The sequence below is a fragment of the Nymphaea colorata genome, chromosome 3, assembly GCF_008831285.2.
Source record: "Nymphaea colorata isolate Beijing-Zhang1983 chromosome 3, ASM883128v2, whole genome shotgun sequence".
NCBI classification, from domain to species: Eukaryota; Viridiplantae; Streptophyta; class Magnoliopsida; order Nymphaeales; family Nymphaeaceae; genus Nymphaea; species Nymphaea colorata.
The window spans coordinates 14,111,469-14,131,907 of record NC_045140.1 but is presented as its reverse complement, the minus strand read 5'-3'; the positions used below and the strand labels follow the sequence as shown (position 1 = coordinate 14,131,907).

At 41.2% G+C, this 20,439-nt stretch overlaps 1 protein-coding gene across 1 annotated transcript in view; it reads left to right on the top strand.

Annotated features, from left to right (window-relative positions):
• The first annotated feature begins 3,340 nt into the window (after positions 1-3,340).
• Positions 3,341-20,439, top strand: part of LOC116249702 (mitochondrial import receptor subunit TOM20-like) — a 31,117-nt gene continuing 14,018 nt past the window's right edge. Inside the window, exons 1-5 of the mRNA XM_031622914.2 lie at positions 3,341-3,593; positions 5,327-5,405; positions 11,791-11,960; positions 12,898-12,945; positions 13,664-13,750. Of these exons, the coding sequence (XP_031478774.1) occupies positions 3,492-3,593; positions 5,327-5,405; positions 11,791-11,960; positions 12,898-12,945; positions 13,664-13,750 (486 nt within the window). The 5' untranslated portion in view covers positions 3,341-3,491. The remainder of the gene's footprint in view (positions 3,594-5,326; positions 5,406-11,790; positions 11,961-12,897; positions 12,946-13,663; positions 13,751-20,439) is intronic.

Here is a 20,439-nt window from a genome sequence, read left to right as displayed (position 1 = left end):
TCCATTGAGCAGATGTCAACATCATGTCTTTTTTCTGCCTCCTTTTTTTTTTCGCTAGGCTCCACGTGAATTTTCCCTTGTGAAATTGTTCTTGGTCTCACTGGTGGGCGAGGTGCTTGCAATTGGTTTGGCAATTGTCATTGTGGAACTGGTAATTAGCAGGTCAGCCAGGTTGCATGTGTTTCTGTATATGTTTGGTATGTGTTGTGTGATGATTGTTTATATGTCTGTATTTTGGAACTCAGGAGCATCGTTCATGGATGCCTCACATGCAAAAGAGAGAGAGGGAGAGAGAGAGAGGCTGAACTTGCTGAAGCTACAGAGCTTGTGTACAATAGATTTCAGGAAAAAGGTGACCAGAGACTAAAACAGTCCGTATGGTTGAGCGAACTGCTGGAATACGGTCGGTCATGGTTCCATTTCTATGAGCGAAGTTCCTCGGCAAGGCAGGTCAATACATTTTTCAACCTGAACGAAATGCAACTTCAAGTTGAGGTTATTGCTGTTCGAAGAAGGAAGAAGTAAAAAGGAAACGTTATCTTCCGTGAAGAAAAGGAAAAAAACAAAACATGAAAAGTGCAACCCACTGTAAAGGGAGGAAACCTGTTGGTCGTTCCTTACTCCAAGTGTAGGCGCTCCACTGAGCATATTTTGCGTTACATCTTATAATTTTCGAACCGGGTCAATAAAAAGTAAAAAACCGGGCCAGCCAAAAAAACTAGGTCTGGCATCCGAACCTCTTTTTATATTAATTGTTGACAACTTTTCTTTTTTTTTTTTCAAAAGATTTGACACAGGTCTAAAAACCAATTACCTGATGGCTGAAACTGCTGTCTGTTGGCAACTTAAAATAATGTAACCGTATAAAAAGAAAAGTATAAAAAGAAAAGAAAAAGTAAAAGTTCAGATTTATTGTCTTGAATATGGTGCCTTGAACCCTAGAAAACTTGGGGCATTTGGGTTCTTTAGGCAGGAAGGAGGGGTCCTGTGATTGGCCAATGCAGAGGCAGGTGAATCATAAAAAGAGGTGAAAAATTGGGCCAATAGGAAAAGGAGGTTTAAGTCTTCATGCAAGGATATTTTAGCTAAAGAAAGAAGAAAATTGGCAATGTCGTCATTTCTTTTTTCGTAGAACATGTTTTAATTTAAAATGACAATATTGATGAAACATGGAATTTTCACATCTTACGTGTTAATGTTATGATTTAACTAAAGGTCCTAGAAGGCCTAGGCTCTGTTCGGATGGATAGAAAGAAACGGATTTTAAAGGATGAAAAGGAAAAAAAAAGGGAAGAAGGAAGAGATCAATGAAGGAAAAAAAAACTTGTTTGGATAAGGAAGAAATAAAAAAGATATAACTTAATTTATAGTAATGACACCTTAATATTTAATTATAAATATATTTTTTATCATAAAAAACTATTTTCTAAATACGGTAGACCATAAAATAAAATATGAGAAATAACTAGTAAAAATACAACTAACCAAAAAATGATAGTAGCAAAAATAACAAAAAAACGATGTACCAACTAAAAAAAAAAAAAATCATGGGGACTCAATATAGAAAATTCTTGAACCGTAGAGAGCCTAAATTAAATATCTAATACAATATGCAACAATAACAAAAACAATGTCCTAATAAAAAAATGTAAAAAGAAACTTATAGAGACTTGTTATACAAAATTCTTAAAATACTTGGATTAGCCTTGAAAAAAAAAACTTAAAAGAACCCTATAGGGGTCAGAAGGGGTTCCGTTTTGCATGAAGTGTTTGCTTTCCTTCTTAATCTCTCCATCTTTGGAAGGGAAGAATACAGGGAAGACTCTTTTCACATTCCCTCCTATATAAAAAAAAAAAAGTCTTTCCCTCCTATCTTCCTTCCACTTCCCTCTTCCATTTTCGTTCATCCAAACACTCTTTCCCTCTATAATTTCCTTTTCATCCATCCAAACTGGTGGTTTATAAAAACTTCTTTGGGAGGCAAATTAGAGAACAACAACAACAATGTCTCACCTTTTGTTCAACTATTGCAAAGGAGCCCCAGATGAGGGATGAGCGACAGATACAGAAAGAGTGATGAAAAGAGGGAGGTGGCCAGTGTCAGGGAGAATCTAGGGTAGCGGCGGATGGAGGTTCATCACTCGACGGTGTTCCCTTGGAAGCCCTAAAGAGTTCCTGACCTAGGGAATCCGATGGAGTTCCCTCTGTTAGGGTTATTGTAGGCGAATGGGACAAACAAGGAGGGTCAAATCGGCGGGAGAAGGTGACCGAAGCCTGTCGGCGCAGACCCATCGGCAGGAGGACTCGATGTCTAGTGGAAGAGGGCGATGGCGCAGCCCCGTGGTGGAGGTGAGGCCGGATTCATTTCAGGTCCGGCGATGGCACCGGTGGTGGAGGCGTCATCCGTCGGCCACCATCAGGGGAGGGTAGGGTAAGAGAGGAGGAGGGCACCGGTGCAGGGGAGGGAATGGAAGACGGTCGGGAGGAGCGATTGCGAACGAGCGAGCGAGGAGGGAGGAGAGAGAGTGCGGGGGTCATAAAACACAATACCGTCCGATCCCATGATCTCATCCGTCCGAACCCGCGCGATCGGACTGCCGACGTCAAATGGACTCGTCGGGTTCATCTGAATGTTGGCAAATGGCTAGATATTTAAAATTTGCTCTTAAAAACATCATAAACCATCGTTAAAACTACTATAAGTTGTCGCAGCACGATAAATTGTCCTCAGTGCTCTCTCTTCCAAATGTTGACTGATGGCTAAATTTTTGAAGTTCACCGCAAAAAGCTTCATAAACTGTTATTAAAAGGACCCTCAACCGTTGCTACACAATAAGTTATAGTAAATGCTCCTGAGATTAGAGTTTAGTGCCAATTTTTTAATTACTTAGTTATCAGGCAAAAAAGTTAAACAAAATGAAGATCAAGTTCAAAAATCACATTTGAAAGTTTTTGATATGAAGTCAACAGCTATGTTTGTATGTGCAGGTGCACCTTTGCAGTGTTGCAAAGAACTTCCAAAGTATTGAAACCGACATATAAAGGCATGAAGTAAATTTCTGTTAACCTAATGAACAACAGAAACATTAGCTATAACATTTTTCAATATTATTCTATGTTGGGAATTATATTTTTTACTAATTTAGCTAATGTTTTTTGTTTTTGACTTAGCAAAAGTTTACTTTATTTTAGGCTTTTATTTGGAATGAAAAAATAAGTTCTAAAAGATTCTAACAGGTATCACTTTTTGAAATTATAGGTAAAAGGTAGGTTCCAAATGAAAGTTTCTTACTTTTTTCCTCCGTGTCAGTGGGTCTTGACGCGTCCCTGTGACGAAAGCTCTAATTTGGGCGCCGCCGAGAGAGGCCGACCCGCCATTGTTTTCCCTCAGTCGCCTCCTGCTTGGCAGAGAAACCACGAGGCTTCTCCTCCTTCCTTCGACGGTCGAGTTCCTTCTTCTCAGAGAGAGAGAGAGAGAGAGAGAGAGAGAAATGGACGGCATCCCCGCCAACGATTTTGATCGCCTTCTCTTCTTCGAAGCCGCGAGGAAGACGGCCGAGATGAACTACGCCAAGGATCCCCTCGACGCTGACGTGAGCCGCTGTTGCTTTTCCTTCTTTCACTTTTTTCTTTTCCCATTAATAGGGAGATTTCTACGACTGCCTTTCTGGATCATGCTTTTGTCCATTTCCCGCCCATTGATCATCTTCGATGATCAGGAAGGGCCAAAGAGCTTGATCTCTTGCGCCTTTTAGCGGAAAACCACGAATACGGGAAGTCGGGAATCGGTTGAGCATTTCGGTGTTATCATTCTTGTTAATGATGATCCCGAAAGTACTTCAATCATCATGGGGTTTTATGCTCGTCTTCGTGGGTTTAGGGTTTAGACATTTTCATGCTGTTTCTCTGCATCCTTTCCTCTACATTTCCGGTGTTATTTTTCTTGGACCTCCCTGCGAGCTACCGGAGAAGTGTTAAAGTGTCATGAGTCGTGACATGGAGACCTTATTGCCCAAAGGGAAGCTAATATCCCCGTGCTTTATGGATTAATATATAGATTCACATTTTTTCTCGACACACCTCTGCTTGCTACTGTTGAGTTTGTCTCCCAGTGGGAAAATGCGAATGACATGGCATTTAATAAACTTTTGCTAGATTATGGTTTTTTGAAGCCTACGAGTTTGAGGTTATTTTGTCATATATAGTTTATGTATGCCATCAGAAGTCAGAACTTTTACCCGGCTGGGGACATATTTGTCACGTGGATTTTCTCTAGAAATAACAAGACTAAAGAAGAGATAACGGTGCAGCAAAATCGGTAGCAATCTAGAATTCCTTTCTATATTTGTTGATTATACACATCTTGATCATGTAGTGCTGTTTTGGCCCCTTTGGCTTCTTGAAAACCAAACTGAAAGATATTTTTGAAAATAGCACGATAATCTTGGCAAGCAAAAAAAGAAAAAACCCCAAAATACTGCGATATTTAAAAAATTTTGTTGAAAATGGCAAGAAAAATCTCAGCATAAAACTGACGAATGATAATCTGTGACAATGATTAAAATTGGAAAGTTGATTTTGGTAGTTCATATCATTTGCATTAGCACTTAGCAGTGTGCTGAAAGAATTATTGTTGTTACTTTTTCTTTCTTTCTTCTTTGTATTTGCTTCCTTTTGCAGGACAAAAGATTGTATTCTTTCCCTGTAATGTTTTTGGAAGCCAATGAGTGCCACTTGTAGTTCCTTTTTTATTTGTTAGTAATGCTCTCTTGGACTTATGGGATGCTTTTTCTTGTCATTTAGTATAGGCCATAGGGCGTCTATACAGTCTTTTGACTGTGGCATGTACATATTATTCTCAATTAAAATCTAATAGGACAATTTCTTTGTTCTTGTTTGAAATGGGTATTTGTGGTCAGGAGAGCTTTGATTTTTTATAAAGGGGGCCAAACTTGAAAATTGTATAAACTAAACAACATTTCTGAATTTTTTTGACTCGGGCCAATTACATTTTCCAAAATTTTTACAGGGCCCAAATAAGAATTTCTGAGGCTTTTGAAAAATAAAACTTGATTTTTCAACATCATGGTTTGGTGTTGGGGGGGTGGTGCCATGGCCCTGTCAGCCCCTGGTTCTGCCACTGTAATGGCGGTTAAAAGGTGACACAAAGTTCTTGTCTCCTGAGAGTCCAGTTTCATGATCAAGGATGCTGGAGTGCTTTCTATTGCTTTGATTTGGTACATGTGCTTCTCTTTTTTATCAGAAAAAGATAATATGATCATGCAGATGACTTGTTCTTATAATTCATAACAAATCCTGTGGACAGAACTTGACTAGATGGGGAGGTGCACTCTTGGAATTATCACAGTTTCAGCAAGGACAAGAATGCATCAAGATGGTGAAGGGTATACTCTGTTCCCATTATATTATCGAGTCACGTTTTTGGATATATGTGAAAGGAAAATCTTCATTGGAAAGGAACAAACTTGTTTTATACAAGTTTTAGAACCAATTTTTAGTCCAGAAAGAAAATGACATTGATAATAGTCATTATTATCAGTATCACCATTGTTGCCAACTGTTGGCATGACTGTTAAATCATGTTTGGCTACTTGATGCACCATTAGAGAAATCACTCATTGTATTTCTTTGGCTACAGTATTCACCACCTTCCAGCTATTAGATCATAAAACCAGTGTGTGCTAGATACATTAAGGAACTTTCTTGTTTCCTTTTTTGCATTTGCACATCCGATGTGTTTTTTTTATATTATTACTTGCTAACAGAATTTACTGTTAATTTATCTGCCATTTAAAAGTTTTTAGCAACGCTATATTCTTCATAGCATGTTTTCTTTACTTTAAGTTCGGGGCTTGAACCCCATTCTAGCAAAGTACTTGTAGGAATTTCAGTAAATATATTGACAAGATCTCATTAGTTTGAACTGTTTGTGGGTGTTTCTTGTGCTTTTCTCACCCTGTGAAATCTATTGCTTGTTCATGAGATATTCTTGAGGTTTTGTTTCATGGTCCTGAGAATTTTATTGATTGCCTTTGTAGAAACACGAACCACAAGGAGAGAGCAGAGAAAGAACACACGATATACGTGGAAAACCTTTGAAAGAGGTGAAAAACCACGGGGAAGCTCTGACTTAGGGGCAAACCGCAACCCTAGGAGAGAGAAAATAATATTCACTTAACTCAACAATTACACGTAAGTGAAGAATATATAGGAGGGAGAGAAAGAGTGCCGCCTAGGGTACCGAGCCAGCCTCGGTACCCGTGCCCCATAGGACCGGGTCCAGATATGGACCCGGTTCCCCATTACAATATATTTTAACACTCCTCTTCAAGCTTGGCATACATGTCAAACATGCCAAGCTTGCTAACATTTTTCTCAAATTGAGATGTACATAAAGACTTAGTTAAGACATCAGCAACTTGATCTTCAGACTTCATATAGGGCAGAATCAACTCCTTTGAATCTATGCGTTCTCGTATGAAGTGGCGATCGATCTCCACATGTTTGGATCTGTCGTGCATGACCGGATTGTTTGCCAAGTTAATAGCAGACTTGTTGTCACAATACATCCTCATCTTCTCTTCCATTTTAACGCCTATATTTGCTAAAAGAATTTTGAGCCATAACATCTCTGTAACCCCCATAGCAACCGCCCTGTATTCAGCCTCAGCACTGGACCTGGAACAAACTTCTTGTCTTTTACTTCTCCATACCACCAGGTTACCTCCAAGAAAGATGCAGTATCATGTGGTAGACCTTCTAGTATCTGTGCATCCTGCTCAGTCGGCGTCAGAGTATCCTTCAATGCTGAGTTGATCTTGTCGAGTGTAGAACAGTCCTTTCCCTGGGTCATTCTTTAAGTATCCCAATACTCTTTCAGCACTTTTCCAATGACAATCAGTAGGGGCATGCATAAACTGACTTAACACACCCACAACATACGTAATATCCGGGCGAGTAAGAGTGAGATAAATAAGTTTACCAACCAGCCGTTGATACCTCCCTTTTCCTTTCTCATCCAAGATAGTCCCAGTTTTGATACTTATCCTTGTGCCAGACTCCATTGGAGTAGGAAGGGCCTGCATCCCAGTTTACTTGTCTCTTTTAGAAGATCCAAAGTGTATTTTCTTTGGCTCATAACAAGTCCAGTCTCAGATCGCGCAATCTCAATATCCAAAAAGTACCTTAGTTTGCCCAGATCTTTGAGATCGAATTCCGCAGCTAACATTTCTTTCATCTTCTTTTTTTCTTCTTCGTCATCACCTGTGACAATCATATCATCAACATATACAAGTAGAAGGCTCACCAGACCATTTCTTTGCTTGGTGAAGAGGGTGTGATCACCATTTCCCTGTTTATATCCATTAGTCTTCATTACAACCCTTAGTCTTTCAAACCAAGCTTTAGGGGACTGCTTGAGACCATACAACGCTTTCTTGAGATAACAACACTTCCCGTTTTGAGCATATCCAGGCGGCATGCTCATATAGACTTCTTCCTCAAGGTGACCATTCAAGAAGGCGTTCTTGACATCAAGTTGGTCCATGCTCCACTTCTTTTGCACTGCAAGAGCTAAGATGACCCTTACGGTCTTCAGTTTTGCCACGGGAGCAAACGTCTCAAGATAGTCAATCCCATATTTCTGGCTAAACCCTTTAGCAACAAGACGAGCTTTATAGCGTTCTACAGTGCCATAAGGTTTGTACTTCACATTAAACACCCACTTGGAACCAACTAAGTGAGTTCCCTTGGGGATATCAACAACCTCCCACGTATTGTTCTTTTTCAGGGCGTCCATCTCCTCTGTCATGGCCTGTAGCCATTTAGGATCCTCCCTGGCATCTTCCACTGACCTGGGAATAACAGCCATAGATAAAGAAGTAACAAAGCACTTGTAGTCTTTACTGAGTTTTGCATACGAAACAAATCTCTGAATAGGATGAGAAGTACATGACCTGGTGCCCTTGCGCAGGGCTATGGGAAGTTCTTCATTCACTGGACTTGGATCATCCGGGGAGCTCACAAGATTGGGAAGATTGGGATTGGTAACATCAACGTCCTCCATCACATCTTTCTTCTTCCTGTTTTAAACCTGACCAAATAAGTGATCACGGGACTGTTCTTCCACAGGGCCCCCCTCCATCTGACTGTCTCTGTCATCACTGACTGCGTCTTTCACACTTGGAGAACTAACCGTATAATCTAAGAAATCCATGAACTGAATCAACTGATGCGAAGAATACTCTTCCCTTCTGTCACCTAGACACTCCCCCTGAAGAGGATTCGCAGGAAAGTATGCCTCATATTCATGAAAGGTAACATCCCTGGAGACATATACTCTGGAAGTGCTAGGGTCAACACACTTGTATCCCTTCTGGGTGGAGGAATACCCCAAAAAGACTGCTTTGATGGACCGAAGATCAAGTTTCTTGAGAGTGGGACTATGATCATGGACAAAACAAACACACCCAAACACCCGAGGGTTCAAAGGCCAGGGATTCTGAGTAGGCCACAACACAGAATAAAGGGAATGATCATTCAACACACGAGTAGGCATACGGTTAATAAGATGAGCACTAGTGAGAAGTGCGTCCCCCCAGTACCTCTTAGGGACATGACGTTGAAACATAATGGCCCGGGTAACATTTAACAAATGACGGTTTTTTCTTTCAGCCACGCCATTCTGAGGAGGGGTGTAGCTACAGGATGTTTCATGAATAATACCCTTGCTTCGCAAGAAGTCATCAAGGGATTGAGAGACATACTCTCGGGCATTGTCAGTACGGAAGGCTTGAACAGAGGTCTGGAACTGAGTTTCAACAAATGCAACAAAGTTTTTGACAATGCCGGGAACTTCACTACGTTCTTTCAACAAATACACGAACGTACATCGGGAGTAGTCATCAATAAGAGTCATGAAATAATGAAAGCCACGACAAGTGGGTACTCCGGAAGGACCCCAAACATCAGAATGAACCAAAGCAAAAGGACGGTTAGCTTTATTGAACGAAATAGGGTACGAGGCCCTAACATGCTTAGACAACTGACACACTTCACAGGCGAAGGTGTCCTAAGAAACAAAATGAAACATCCTAGGAAACAACTTTTTAAGCAACTGGAATGGAAGGTGACCAAGTCTCTCGTGCCAACGCATAATGGCGGATCTGTCATCCACGCCAGGCAACTGTCCATTAGTGGCTGAAATCAAAGCAGAAGCAACCTGTACGGGCAGTCTGTAGAGGCCATCAATAGCCGAACCAATCCCAATCTTCTGCCCCGTCCCCAAGTCCTGCAGGAAACAACGATCAGCAGAGAAAATTAGATTACAGTTTAGCTCTTTGGTAATACTGCTGACAGATAACAGATTTACGGGAATATTGGGAACATGCAGGGCATTATGAAGACAATATTTGTTCAGTAATGATAAACTCCCTTTTCCAGCCACAGAGATAGAAGAACCATCAGTCATAGACACACGCTGCTGCCCAGAGGTCAACTTGTATTCTTGAAACATCTTAGGGTCCCCTGTCATATGATGAGTAGCCTCAACAATCCAATCACCGAGAGAGGAATTACCTTGATCACTAGTAGCAACAAGGGCCTAGGCTAACTTAGCCCCCTCAGAAGTAGAAGCATCATCCTGGGTAGACAAACGACTAATGTATGCTTGCAACTCTTTGAGTTGATCTAAGGAAAGCTTGGATTTGGCAACATTGGACGACCCCGAACTAGGCTCGGGCACAGAAGGAGCACGGCGATTAGGAGGAGGACGACCCCGGATGAGACGCTTCTCAGGATGAAGATCCCAACAAAAATCAACAGAATGGCCCACTTTGTTGTAATGGCTGCACCGTCGAGTAGGACGCTGCCCTGTCCCTGAAGTATGGCTCACAAAGGCTGCTGGAGAACTCCCCTGACTGGAGTCAATATGCATAATCTGGCGCCGTTGTTCCTCAGACTCAACACGAGCATACACTTCTTCGATCCCATGAATCTCATCACAGTTAAGAATTTGGCTCCGAATGGATTCAAACTCATCACGCAGGCCTCCAAGGAAGATAAAGGTGCGGTCCATCCATTCCTTTTCCCAATACAAGGCATGATCTAAACCACATTTCCAGTCATCATTCACATGATAATCGAGTTCCTCCCATTTAGTCTTCAGGGCGGCATAGAAGGAGGCAACAGATAAATCACCCTGTTTAAGAGCATATATGCTACGTTTGATTTGATATGCACGTAAAACACGCTTCTTACGACCATACATCCGTTCAAGAACAGTCCACATATCATATGCAGTCGATTTACGCAAGATCAAAGGCTGAATATCTGCGGAAACCGAACTAATAATCCATACTTTAACCTGACTATCTTCCAACGCCCAGGTCGGCCATTGCGAATCAGTTTTAGAAGGTGCAGGTTTCTCCCCAGTGATATAGTGCAAGCGACCACGACTGGTTATTCCGATTTCTAGGGCAGCAGACCACGAGAGATAGTTATCCTTGTTCAGCCGGATGGAGGTGACATGAACAGGCAAGTTCTCACTCTTGGTATTGCTGCCCGTGTCCAGGGCATCATCAATCTTGGGGATCACCGCGTCAGCCATCTCAATCACCAAAGAAGGTCACAACCGGCGGCGGAAGAGTCACAACCCACGACGGCGGAAAAATCACAGTCGGCGGCGGCGCTGAAAAAATGCAGGAACGGCGGCGGCGCTGGACGGCGGCAGCGCTGGGAACAGCGACGGCGGCGGCGTACCTGGACGGCGGAAAACACTACTCGCACACCAACGATCTCACACGCGTTGGCTCTGATACCATGTAGAAACACGAACCACAATGAGAGAGCAGAGAAAGAACACACGATATACGTGGAAAACCTCTGAAAGAGGTGAAAAACCACGGGAAAGCTCTGACCTAGGGGCAAACCGCAACCCTAGGAGAGAGAAAATAATATTCACTTAACTCAACAATTACACGTAAGTGAAGAATATATAGGAGGGAGAGAAAGAGTGCCGCCTAGGGTACCGAGCCAGCCTCGGTACCCGTGCCCCATAGGACCGGGTCCAGATATGGACCTGGTTCCCCATTACAATATATTTTAACAGCCTTCTTGAGTATTATTTTGTTCCCCATGATATCTAGCCTGTCTTCACCACTACCACAGCCATCACGTTTTCTTGCCTAGCCAATTGCCCTGCCCGAAGGGTCATCTTGGGTTTGCCGTGAATTGACCTTCCTGAGCTCAAAACAATTCTCCAATTATCTTGAAGCTCAACTCCGTCAATCACTATTTGTACATTAGACTAAGTCACTGAAGGAACATTAGAACTACTTTGCTTCCTCTTTGTTTTGACCACCAAGGGCAGTTTTTGCTTCCTGCTCTGTAGGTTCTCACATTCTCCTATACACTCCTGGATTATAGTTTCCTATTCAGAGAGCTTGGTTTCCCATGGGTTTTGACTAAGAAGAGAAGTTTTTAAGTTCCTGCTCTATAGGTTCTCAGGTTTAGAGAGAGAGAGAGAGAGAGAGAGCAAGTTGTATTCTTGTACTTTTTATATATGATAATTGCTTTATATCTTTTGGTGTTTTGTTGTGTTTGTATTTTCTTCTTAGCTTTTAATCCGGCATTGACCCTTTCCTCAGAGGGAATTTTCTTTTTGAAAAGTTAATTTTCAATTGACTGTCAAATTTTCTTGACTGTCAAAAGCCTGATAATGATATTTGCTCTCATGCTTCTAAGGCTAATGTTTGGTTTTTCTCGGGCTAGATGCTGTTTCTAAACTTGACAAAGCATTGGAAGTCCAGCCAAGGAAGCATGACACTTTGTGGTGCTTAGGAAATGCCCACACTTCCCATGCCTTTCTTACTCCCGAGCATGATGTTGCAAAGGTTTATTTCAAGAAGGCAGCTGAATGTTTCCAACAGGCAGTTGAAGAGGTGTGCTTGATATTGATAATTGTGGGATTGTATTTTTTTCATTTTCGCGATTCTTTTGCAAGTTATGATTCATATGCAAAGTTATTTATATTATTGATCATGAAGCTGAGTAGATTCTTAGTCTGACAGTATACCATTGAAAGTGTTGGCACTTGGCACTACTGTGATTGACTTCATAGCCAGAATGCTGTTTTATATGGTATTCTGTTTCTGATATATGTGAGGTAATAACGAAATTGAATGACTACTTGGAGATCTTGCCCTTGGCAGTCAAAAGATTATTTAGCAAATGAAGGCTCGGGAAGCACAGAGTAGAATATGAAGCACACAGAATCAAGAATGCATGATATGGGCTCAACCATAAGGATCTAATTCATCCCTATTGGAAAAGATTTTGGCACTGATCAGCTAAAGATTGGACATAATGCAAGTCCAAGAAACACAAAGCCCTCATACTCTGTCCAGCCCATCCACAATCTAGTCTTGTGTGCGTTGGAATAAAATCTGGACACCGATCAGCTAAATATTCAGAGACTTGGATTTAGATTGGACATAATACAAGTTCAAGAAAGCCATTCCTTCATACATTGTTCAGTTACCCACAACATGTTTCAAGGTCGGAATAGTGCTCCGTGCCATGGGCAAGGAATAGAACCTCTTCTTTCATGAAAAGAGAGCTATACGTTTAACAGGCTTTGTCGATAAATAAATTGTTACAGATGTATATGACAGAACTTTTTCATGCTTTTTGCACAAATAGATTTCTGTGCACTGTCTGTGTCATGCATGAGTTATAGCAAATGAATTGTTGATTGTATTGATTTAGACTTTTAGTTGCTTAACATGTACTATAGCTCTTACCTTTCATTCTAAAAATCTTTCCTCTTTGTCACCCTTTAATTTTATATTACATGACATGGTTCAATTTCTCTTGCAGGATCCAGAAAACGAGATCTATTTGAAGTCCCTTGAGTTGGCTGATAGGGTATTTGTTCCTGTCATGTCTTAAGCATTTTTGTATGATTAGATTCATAGGAGTATTCTTCAATAGTAATGATATCCCCTTTATAATTTTGTGCCTATTAAACTTAAACTTTTTCTTGCATAATAATTGACCTTGTATCAGGTTGTTGTTACCCATGAAGCTAATTTGTAATGCATCTTTGGCACCTCTAGCATATTAAACTGTTTCTAGACGTGTTTGACTAACTTTCGCATTTTCTTGTCCCCTTTCCTCATTTCATCTGTTAAGGGTAGCTAATCGTTGACGTTTAAACTACTTTTCAACTTTTTCAACACTCACCCATGATTAAGGATGTGAATGTGTCGGATCTTAGACAACTATATGAAGATCTTTTAAAGAACCCTCATACTGGATCAGACCCATTTGCACCTTATCTCTAGTAAAACATACATCACCAATATCGGTGACTCTTTCAGCTATGTATAGAGTAAACTGCTTTTTACAAGCCTACAACCTTTCATGTTGATGGCTATTCTATTTTTTCCTCTGTTTGTAGTGAATAGGCAAAGGAAACAGCCTGCATTTTGTTGTGAAAAATATATATTGCAGTGTATATTCCACTCGTGATTGTGCGGCATATGTTTGGTTCATGATTTACCTTCAAACAAGCTATCTCTTTAGTTATTTTATTTTAAGAGTTGCTTACTTTGTTTATCTGGTTTCCTTTGGATTTTTGTAGGCACCTGAATTGCATCTGGAAATTCATAAGCAGGTGCAATATCAACAAGAGGCTGCTACTAGTGCTTCTGGATCTTCCAATGCTAAGGTAAAGTTCATGTAAAAGTAGAAGTCTTTGCAATTCAAAGTGGTTAATCACCACTACATGTCTTAAAGACTCTAATCACATGAATATGACCACTTGATCACACTCAAGAAATAATAAGAAAAGGCTTTTATTGTATCTCCAAAAGCATTGCCTTTTCTGATGCAAAGCAGAACTCCCAATGTATACACCAAGGTGATTTTGGAATGCGGTTAATAGTTTGGTCTGAGTCTTCCTGCAGATTTTGGTCTTCTGCAGGCTCTCATCCTCTATGCAGTGCTATTCTAGGGTAGAATAGTAGTAGAAAGGATGCCAATGCCACCAATCCCTTAAGCATGTGGAGCTGATGCCTCACAGGCTTCTTAGGGGCAGCGTCCAATGTGAGCTGATCCTTCCTCTTCCCCTGGAAACACATTCTCATTCCCACAAAATCCTGCATCACCTCACCTAGCGGACACAACCACTGGATGCCAAGCACGAGGTCTGCACCTGCCATGGCCAAGGTGTGAAGTTCCACTGGAAATCTTTGGCCCTGTATCACTCCAACACAATGGCAGATTTATTGCAAATAAAAATTATGGGTGGATCCAATGTCCACCAATACACTCACCTGATGACCCTGTAGTCATCCTCTACTCTCATCCAGTGTTGTATGTATCGTACGATATGGGACCGTATCATTTTAAATTCACGATACGATACACCATTTATATCGCAAACAGGTGGTGTATCGTATGTGTATCGCGTGTATCGTGTGATACACAGCTTGTATCGTATGATATAGGGCAATACACCCCGTATCGCATACATGTCTATTTTGAAAAATATGGGGTTAAAACCACCCCTTTTCAAACTAATGTTTAAAACTTGCGTTTCTCTTCATTTCTGAACATATTTAATAGTTGAAGAAGGGGAAAATTGTGGCAATTTTCAAAAGGAATAATCAGTTTCACCATGAAATTGTCAATTTGAGGGCAGATTTATGCATGGATGGTTGATTCTTATTTATATAAAGAGGGTTTATATCTTCTACGAAAGATGAAAATGAGAATGAGATGATAAAGATTATGAATGAAGCTGATGCATGGATGGTTGATTCTTATTTATATAAAGAGGGTTTATATCTTCTACGAAAGATGAAAATGAGAATGAGATGATAAAGATTATGAATGAAGCTGTTCTCATTTGTTATTTGCATTAACATTGAACAATTTTGTCTTGTGATGTGATGTATAGTGTACGTAAAACTTGGTTTTTGATGTGTTATGGATCTTATGACTTATGAGTTATTATGTAAATCATCTTATAAATTCTGTTTTCTTGATGTCTTAGTTCATGTTGTGTTGCTATATGATATTATGACCCACTTATTAATGTTTTTGAAGTAAGTTCATACCTATAATAAGCCTGCCATTATGTGTAACATGTTTTTTTCATTAAAAAAATATATGTTTTATTTTTCTTGATTTATCTGATTTTTTTCTTTTTTTTTTTAATTTTTTTTTGAATTTAAAAATATCTTTGTGATACACATACGATACTTTAAGATACAGCGTATTTATTAGCTTGACTGATACGACTTATGATACTCTTTTTACAACATTGCTCTCGTCAACTATGGCACCTCATTGCCGGTAGTGCATGAACAGAAGTTTCTGGTGGTAGCTGCTGTCCTGGCATCACCATTTCCTCTGCTCCTGATAGTTCATCATTCTCGTTTGGAGGTGCATCCTCTTCCTCAGCAAGATACATGTGTAGCTATTGCAATTGTGGCTTGACACCCATGGACGATCATAGTGGAAGCAAACGCCCTGCCGGCATTTCTTTTCAATTTTGCTTTGACGTAAGATGTCGCATGACTTGTCTAGGCACGACAGTGGTCTTGGTTCCTGTCGTAGGCGCCGTTGGGGCCTCTATTTTGGCTATCCCTCACAGAAATCCCCTGTTCTCCTTGAAGTTTTGTTGGACAAATGAAGGCATGTGAATTTCTCCTCTACTATCTAGGCCATTTCAAAGCATTCTGACAAGCTTCGAGGTCTCATCACTTGCACTTTGATAATCAACTTCTCCTTCAACCCACTGATGAAAGCCCCAATGAAGGCTTCTTGGGGCCAACTTCGCACCACGTTATTTAGTCTCTCAAACTGTTCTTGATACTTCATGACTGTGCCTCCACGAGGGTATCCCAACTATAAGTTTCCTTGATGTGCCAGTAGCCAATGGTACTAGGCTACTAGCTAATGTCTGGACCTTCAAAATGAATGGCGGCATGGGTCACCCTCTATTCGCCAGTAATCCTTTGGCAATCAAAATATTGTTCTGATAGGAACACCCAACTTAGGGGAACCCTCCCAGGTGAACTTTCCGATGCAAAGCCTGCCGAGGTTAGCCCCCAAAATTTTATTCATAAAAAAATGGCCCACCTAACTTAATAAGGCATGATGTCCCATGTAGATTTGACCCCATAGGGCTACAAGGGTTGCCAGAAGAAATGCAAGCAAAATTCCTGCAGCAGATGAATAAAGAGTTGTAAATGTCAGCTTTATGGGGGTTAGAAAGTAATCATTTGGTATGAGATCTTCAATGTTTGGGCCCAACCATGACCTGAACTTCACTTGAGACATTTAAGAGCCACAAGGTGATCTCTTCCAAAGCATTCAGGTAAGCTCTTATATTGAATTGTTTCAGGGTGATCAGACCAGCAAGTGCCGTCTGCCTGTTTGGGTCAAAAATACCATACGCCATTTTGAACACGTCCTGGTTGTGAAGGATCGGGAGGTGGGCATGGAACGGTGAAGGGGGAACCAATCTGCCATCTTCCGCTTCAACGCCTGTTGCAAACCAGTTCATATTCTGTTCGTGCAAGCTGTTTTTGGACAACAGCTTATCCCAAATAAGTTGGGCATCCTGCCAAATGGCCTTCGATATCTTGCCTGGAAGGGGAATAGCCTCACCATAACTCACCTGGTTCCTGATTTTCGAGATGTTTCCTATTACCATTGGCAAAATAGCGTTCCACACATCAGTTTTGCATCCTATTTTGTAGCTACTTTCCTTCCACTTAGTAATAGTTTCAATCACATCGTCCCCTAGCGGCAATCCTCTTCCAAATTTTGTTCCAACCCATTTCCAGATCATCTTGGTTCATATTCAAAAAAAGGAACAAATGAGGAGCAGACTCTTCATCCTTCTGACATAGCACACATTGGTTCGCAAGAGCCAATTTAAGTTTCTTGCATCTATCAAGTGTGGTCAGCCTGTTGTGGGCTGCGAGATATTCTAAACCAAATCACACTGGAAGGACCTTACAATACCAGAGGTATCACTTCCAGTCTGTTTGGGCTCTTCACTTCCTAATATGGTAGTAAATTCTTTACAAGAAAGAGAAGAAGCATTTGAATCCCCCCACCAAAGAGTATCTGGCCATTGTTTAGCTGGACAGAATCCATCCATCACATGAACAAGCCATGGCAGATTCATATCAGCCTTGAAGTGATCTTCTTCAACCTTAATTTGGGCCACTGATTTGTCTAGATGCCTTTTAGCTGCCCCAAAATCAGATCCAAGAAGCCATCTGTGAATGATACCCCATCCCTATGAGTCGAACCAGAAGTTGGTACTCTTCCCATCTCCAAGCTTCCATTGAATAAGATGTCCAATATCAGTCCAAGACCAAAGGATGGATTTCCACATAGTCGAAAAATTGGCTGCCCTCTTGGGGAACGAAAGACTATTCCGTGTAAGGTGCTTTTTCTTGACCAAATCACACCACAAAGAGTCACCACAGTAGGCTTTAAAAGCCCATTGAATCAACATCGCTTGTCCAGGTAATGCAGGTTTTCAATGTTGATACCACCCTCCTCCCAAGGGTTGCAAAGGGCCTTCCAACTAATGTTATGTGGGTGATGTTGGTCAACCGAGTCAGCCCAAGATGAAATTAGCCAAGAGTTTATCCAATCTTTGAGTGGTACTTGCAGGAAGCTTTAGCGCTCTAGCCCAATATAGAATAATATGTGAGAGAACACTTTTACCCAAACAAATTCTACCCACATAAGACAACATGTTCATTTTCCATCCATATAACTTCCTTTCCATTTGTAGAAACACGAACAAGAAGAGGAAGAGAAACAACGATCACGATGTAACGTGGAAAAACCCTCAACAAGAGGAAAAAAACCACGAATGAGGAGGAGCCGGTGCCCACTAGCCGCCAGACTCTCTCTCTCCTTTGTCTTTCATTCACACCATAAGGATTAGGGTTACACAACTTAAATAATGCCCAACAAGGGCTACAAGTTGGATCGGATACGGATCCGGACCCGGTCCCGAGACCCATCTAACATACTTCAACACTCCCCCTCAAGTTGGGCATACATATCAAACATGCCCAACTTGGATACATTTCTCTCAAATGAGGTTGAAGATAAAGCCTTCGTCAGAACATCAGCCGTTTGGTCTTCAGATCTCATGTAAGGAAGTATAAGTTCTTTAGCATCAATTCTCTCTCGAATGAAATGTCGGTCAATCTCAACATGCTTTGTTCTGTCATGAAGCACAGGGTTGTTGGCCAAGTTAATTGCAGACTTGTTATCGCAATACATCTTCATTGGTTCTTCAACTTTTATACCAATGTCAGTCAACAATACTTTCAGCCACAAAAGCTCAGAAACTCCCATAGCAACAGCTCTGTATTCTGCTTCAGCACTGGAACGCGAACAAACATCTTGCCTTTTACTTCTCCACACTATGAGATTCCCTCCCAAATAAATACAATAGCCAGAGGTGGACCTCCTAGTGTCAATACAGCCTGCCCAGTCTGCATCTGAATAACCTTCAATCCCAAGAGTGTCTTGCTTGACATATAAGAGACCTTTGCCAGGATTCCTCTTCAAGTAGCACAAGATCCTGTCAACAGCCTTCAAGTGGGCATCCGTGGGAGCATGCATGAACTGGCTCATCACATTCACAGCAAAGGTAATATCAGGTCTAGTGAGAGTAAGATAAATTAACTTCCCTACAAGACATTGATATCTTCTTTTTGCCTCTTCACAGAGTGGCTCCCCGTCTCTCAGACTTAGCTTATGGCCAGCATCTAGAGGAGTAGAAGCTGGTCTACACCCTAGTTTCCCAGTCTCCTTTAACAAATCTAGAGTGTACTTCCGTTGATTTAGCACAAGGCTAGTCCCAGACCTAGCAATTTCTATGCCAAGGAAGTATTTCAACTTACCAAGGTCCTTAAGATCAAACTCGATCGCCAACAGTTTCTTTAACTTCATTATTTCATCTTCATCATCACCTGTGACAATCATATCATCAACATATACCAACAGAATAGTAACCTTTTGCTTATTTCTCTTTACAAAAAGTGTATGATCTCCATTCCCTTGATGGTATCCACATTGTCTCATGACAAGTCTGAGTCGTTCAAACCATGCTCGAGGAGATTGCTTGAGCCCATATAAAGCTTTCCTTAGCTTGCAACATTTTCCAGGTTCCTCATATCCTGGAGGCATACACATATATACTTCCTCTTCAAGGTCTCCATTGAGAAATGCGTTCTTGACATCAAGTTGGTACATCTTCCACTCCTTCATCACAGCTAAAGAGATAATGACTCTGACCGTCTTCATCTTCGCAACAGGAGCAAAGGTCTCTAAATAATCAATCCCATATTTCTGACTAAACCCCTTGGCCACAAGACGAGCTTTGTATCTTTCAACACTCCCATCTGGTTTGTACTTGATGGTGTAGACCCACTTAGATCCAACCAAGTGAGCCGCCTCAGAAATCTTTACAACTTCCCATGTCATGTTTCTTCGCAAGGCTTCCATCTCTTCTTGCATAGCATAGGTCCACTTAGGATCACTCTGAGCCTCAGCAACATTCCTGGGAATCATAGTCAAAGAAAGAGAAGATACAAAGCATTTGTAGTCCTTGCTCAGTCTAGAATATGAAACAAAGTTACCAATAGGATGTTGAGTACATGACCTGACACCCTTTCGCAGGGCGATGGGAAGCTCTTCACTAGCAGCAACAGTCTGAATCTCTTCTTCAACAGGTTGCTTCTGCGCACGACTTGGGTCATCCAAGGAAGGACTAATTGGATTGGGAGTAGAATTCTCACCACCTGTCATCTCATCTGTACAAACTCTTCGCCTAGAGTAAACTTGCCCAAATAAACGATTGCACTTCTCTTCTGCCTCAGTGGAACACTCTCCATTTTTCTCCTGTTCATGCACCTCACTAGATGGACCATTTTTCTCTTGTTCATGCACATCACTAGATGGACCAACAGAGTCACGCCTGTAGTTCAAAAAATCTGTAAACTGAATTTCCTGACTCGGAGAATACTCTTCCCGTGACATAGAGTACTCCCCCTGAAGAGGATTCTCACCAAAATAGGAAACATGTTCAAGGAAAGTGACATCTTTGGTAACATAGGCCCGACCAGTGGAAGGGTCTCGACACTTGTACCCTTTTTGAGTGGGAGAATACCCTAAAAAAATGCCCTTAATAGATCTTGGATCAAGCTTTTTAATGTGAGGACTATGGTTGTGAATAAAACAAACACAACCAAAAACTCTGAGTGGAAGAGAGAAAGGTTCACGAGTCCCCGGTAACAGAGAGTGAGGCGTCTTCCCATTCAACACGTGACTAGGCAACCGGTTTATAAGATACGCACTGGTCAACAC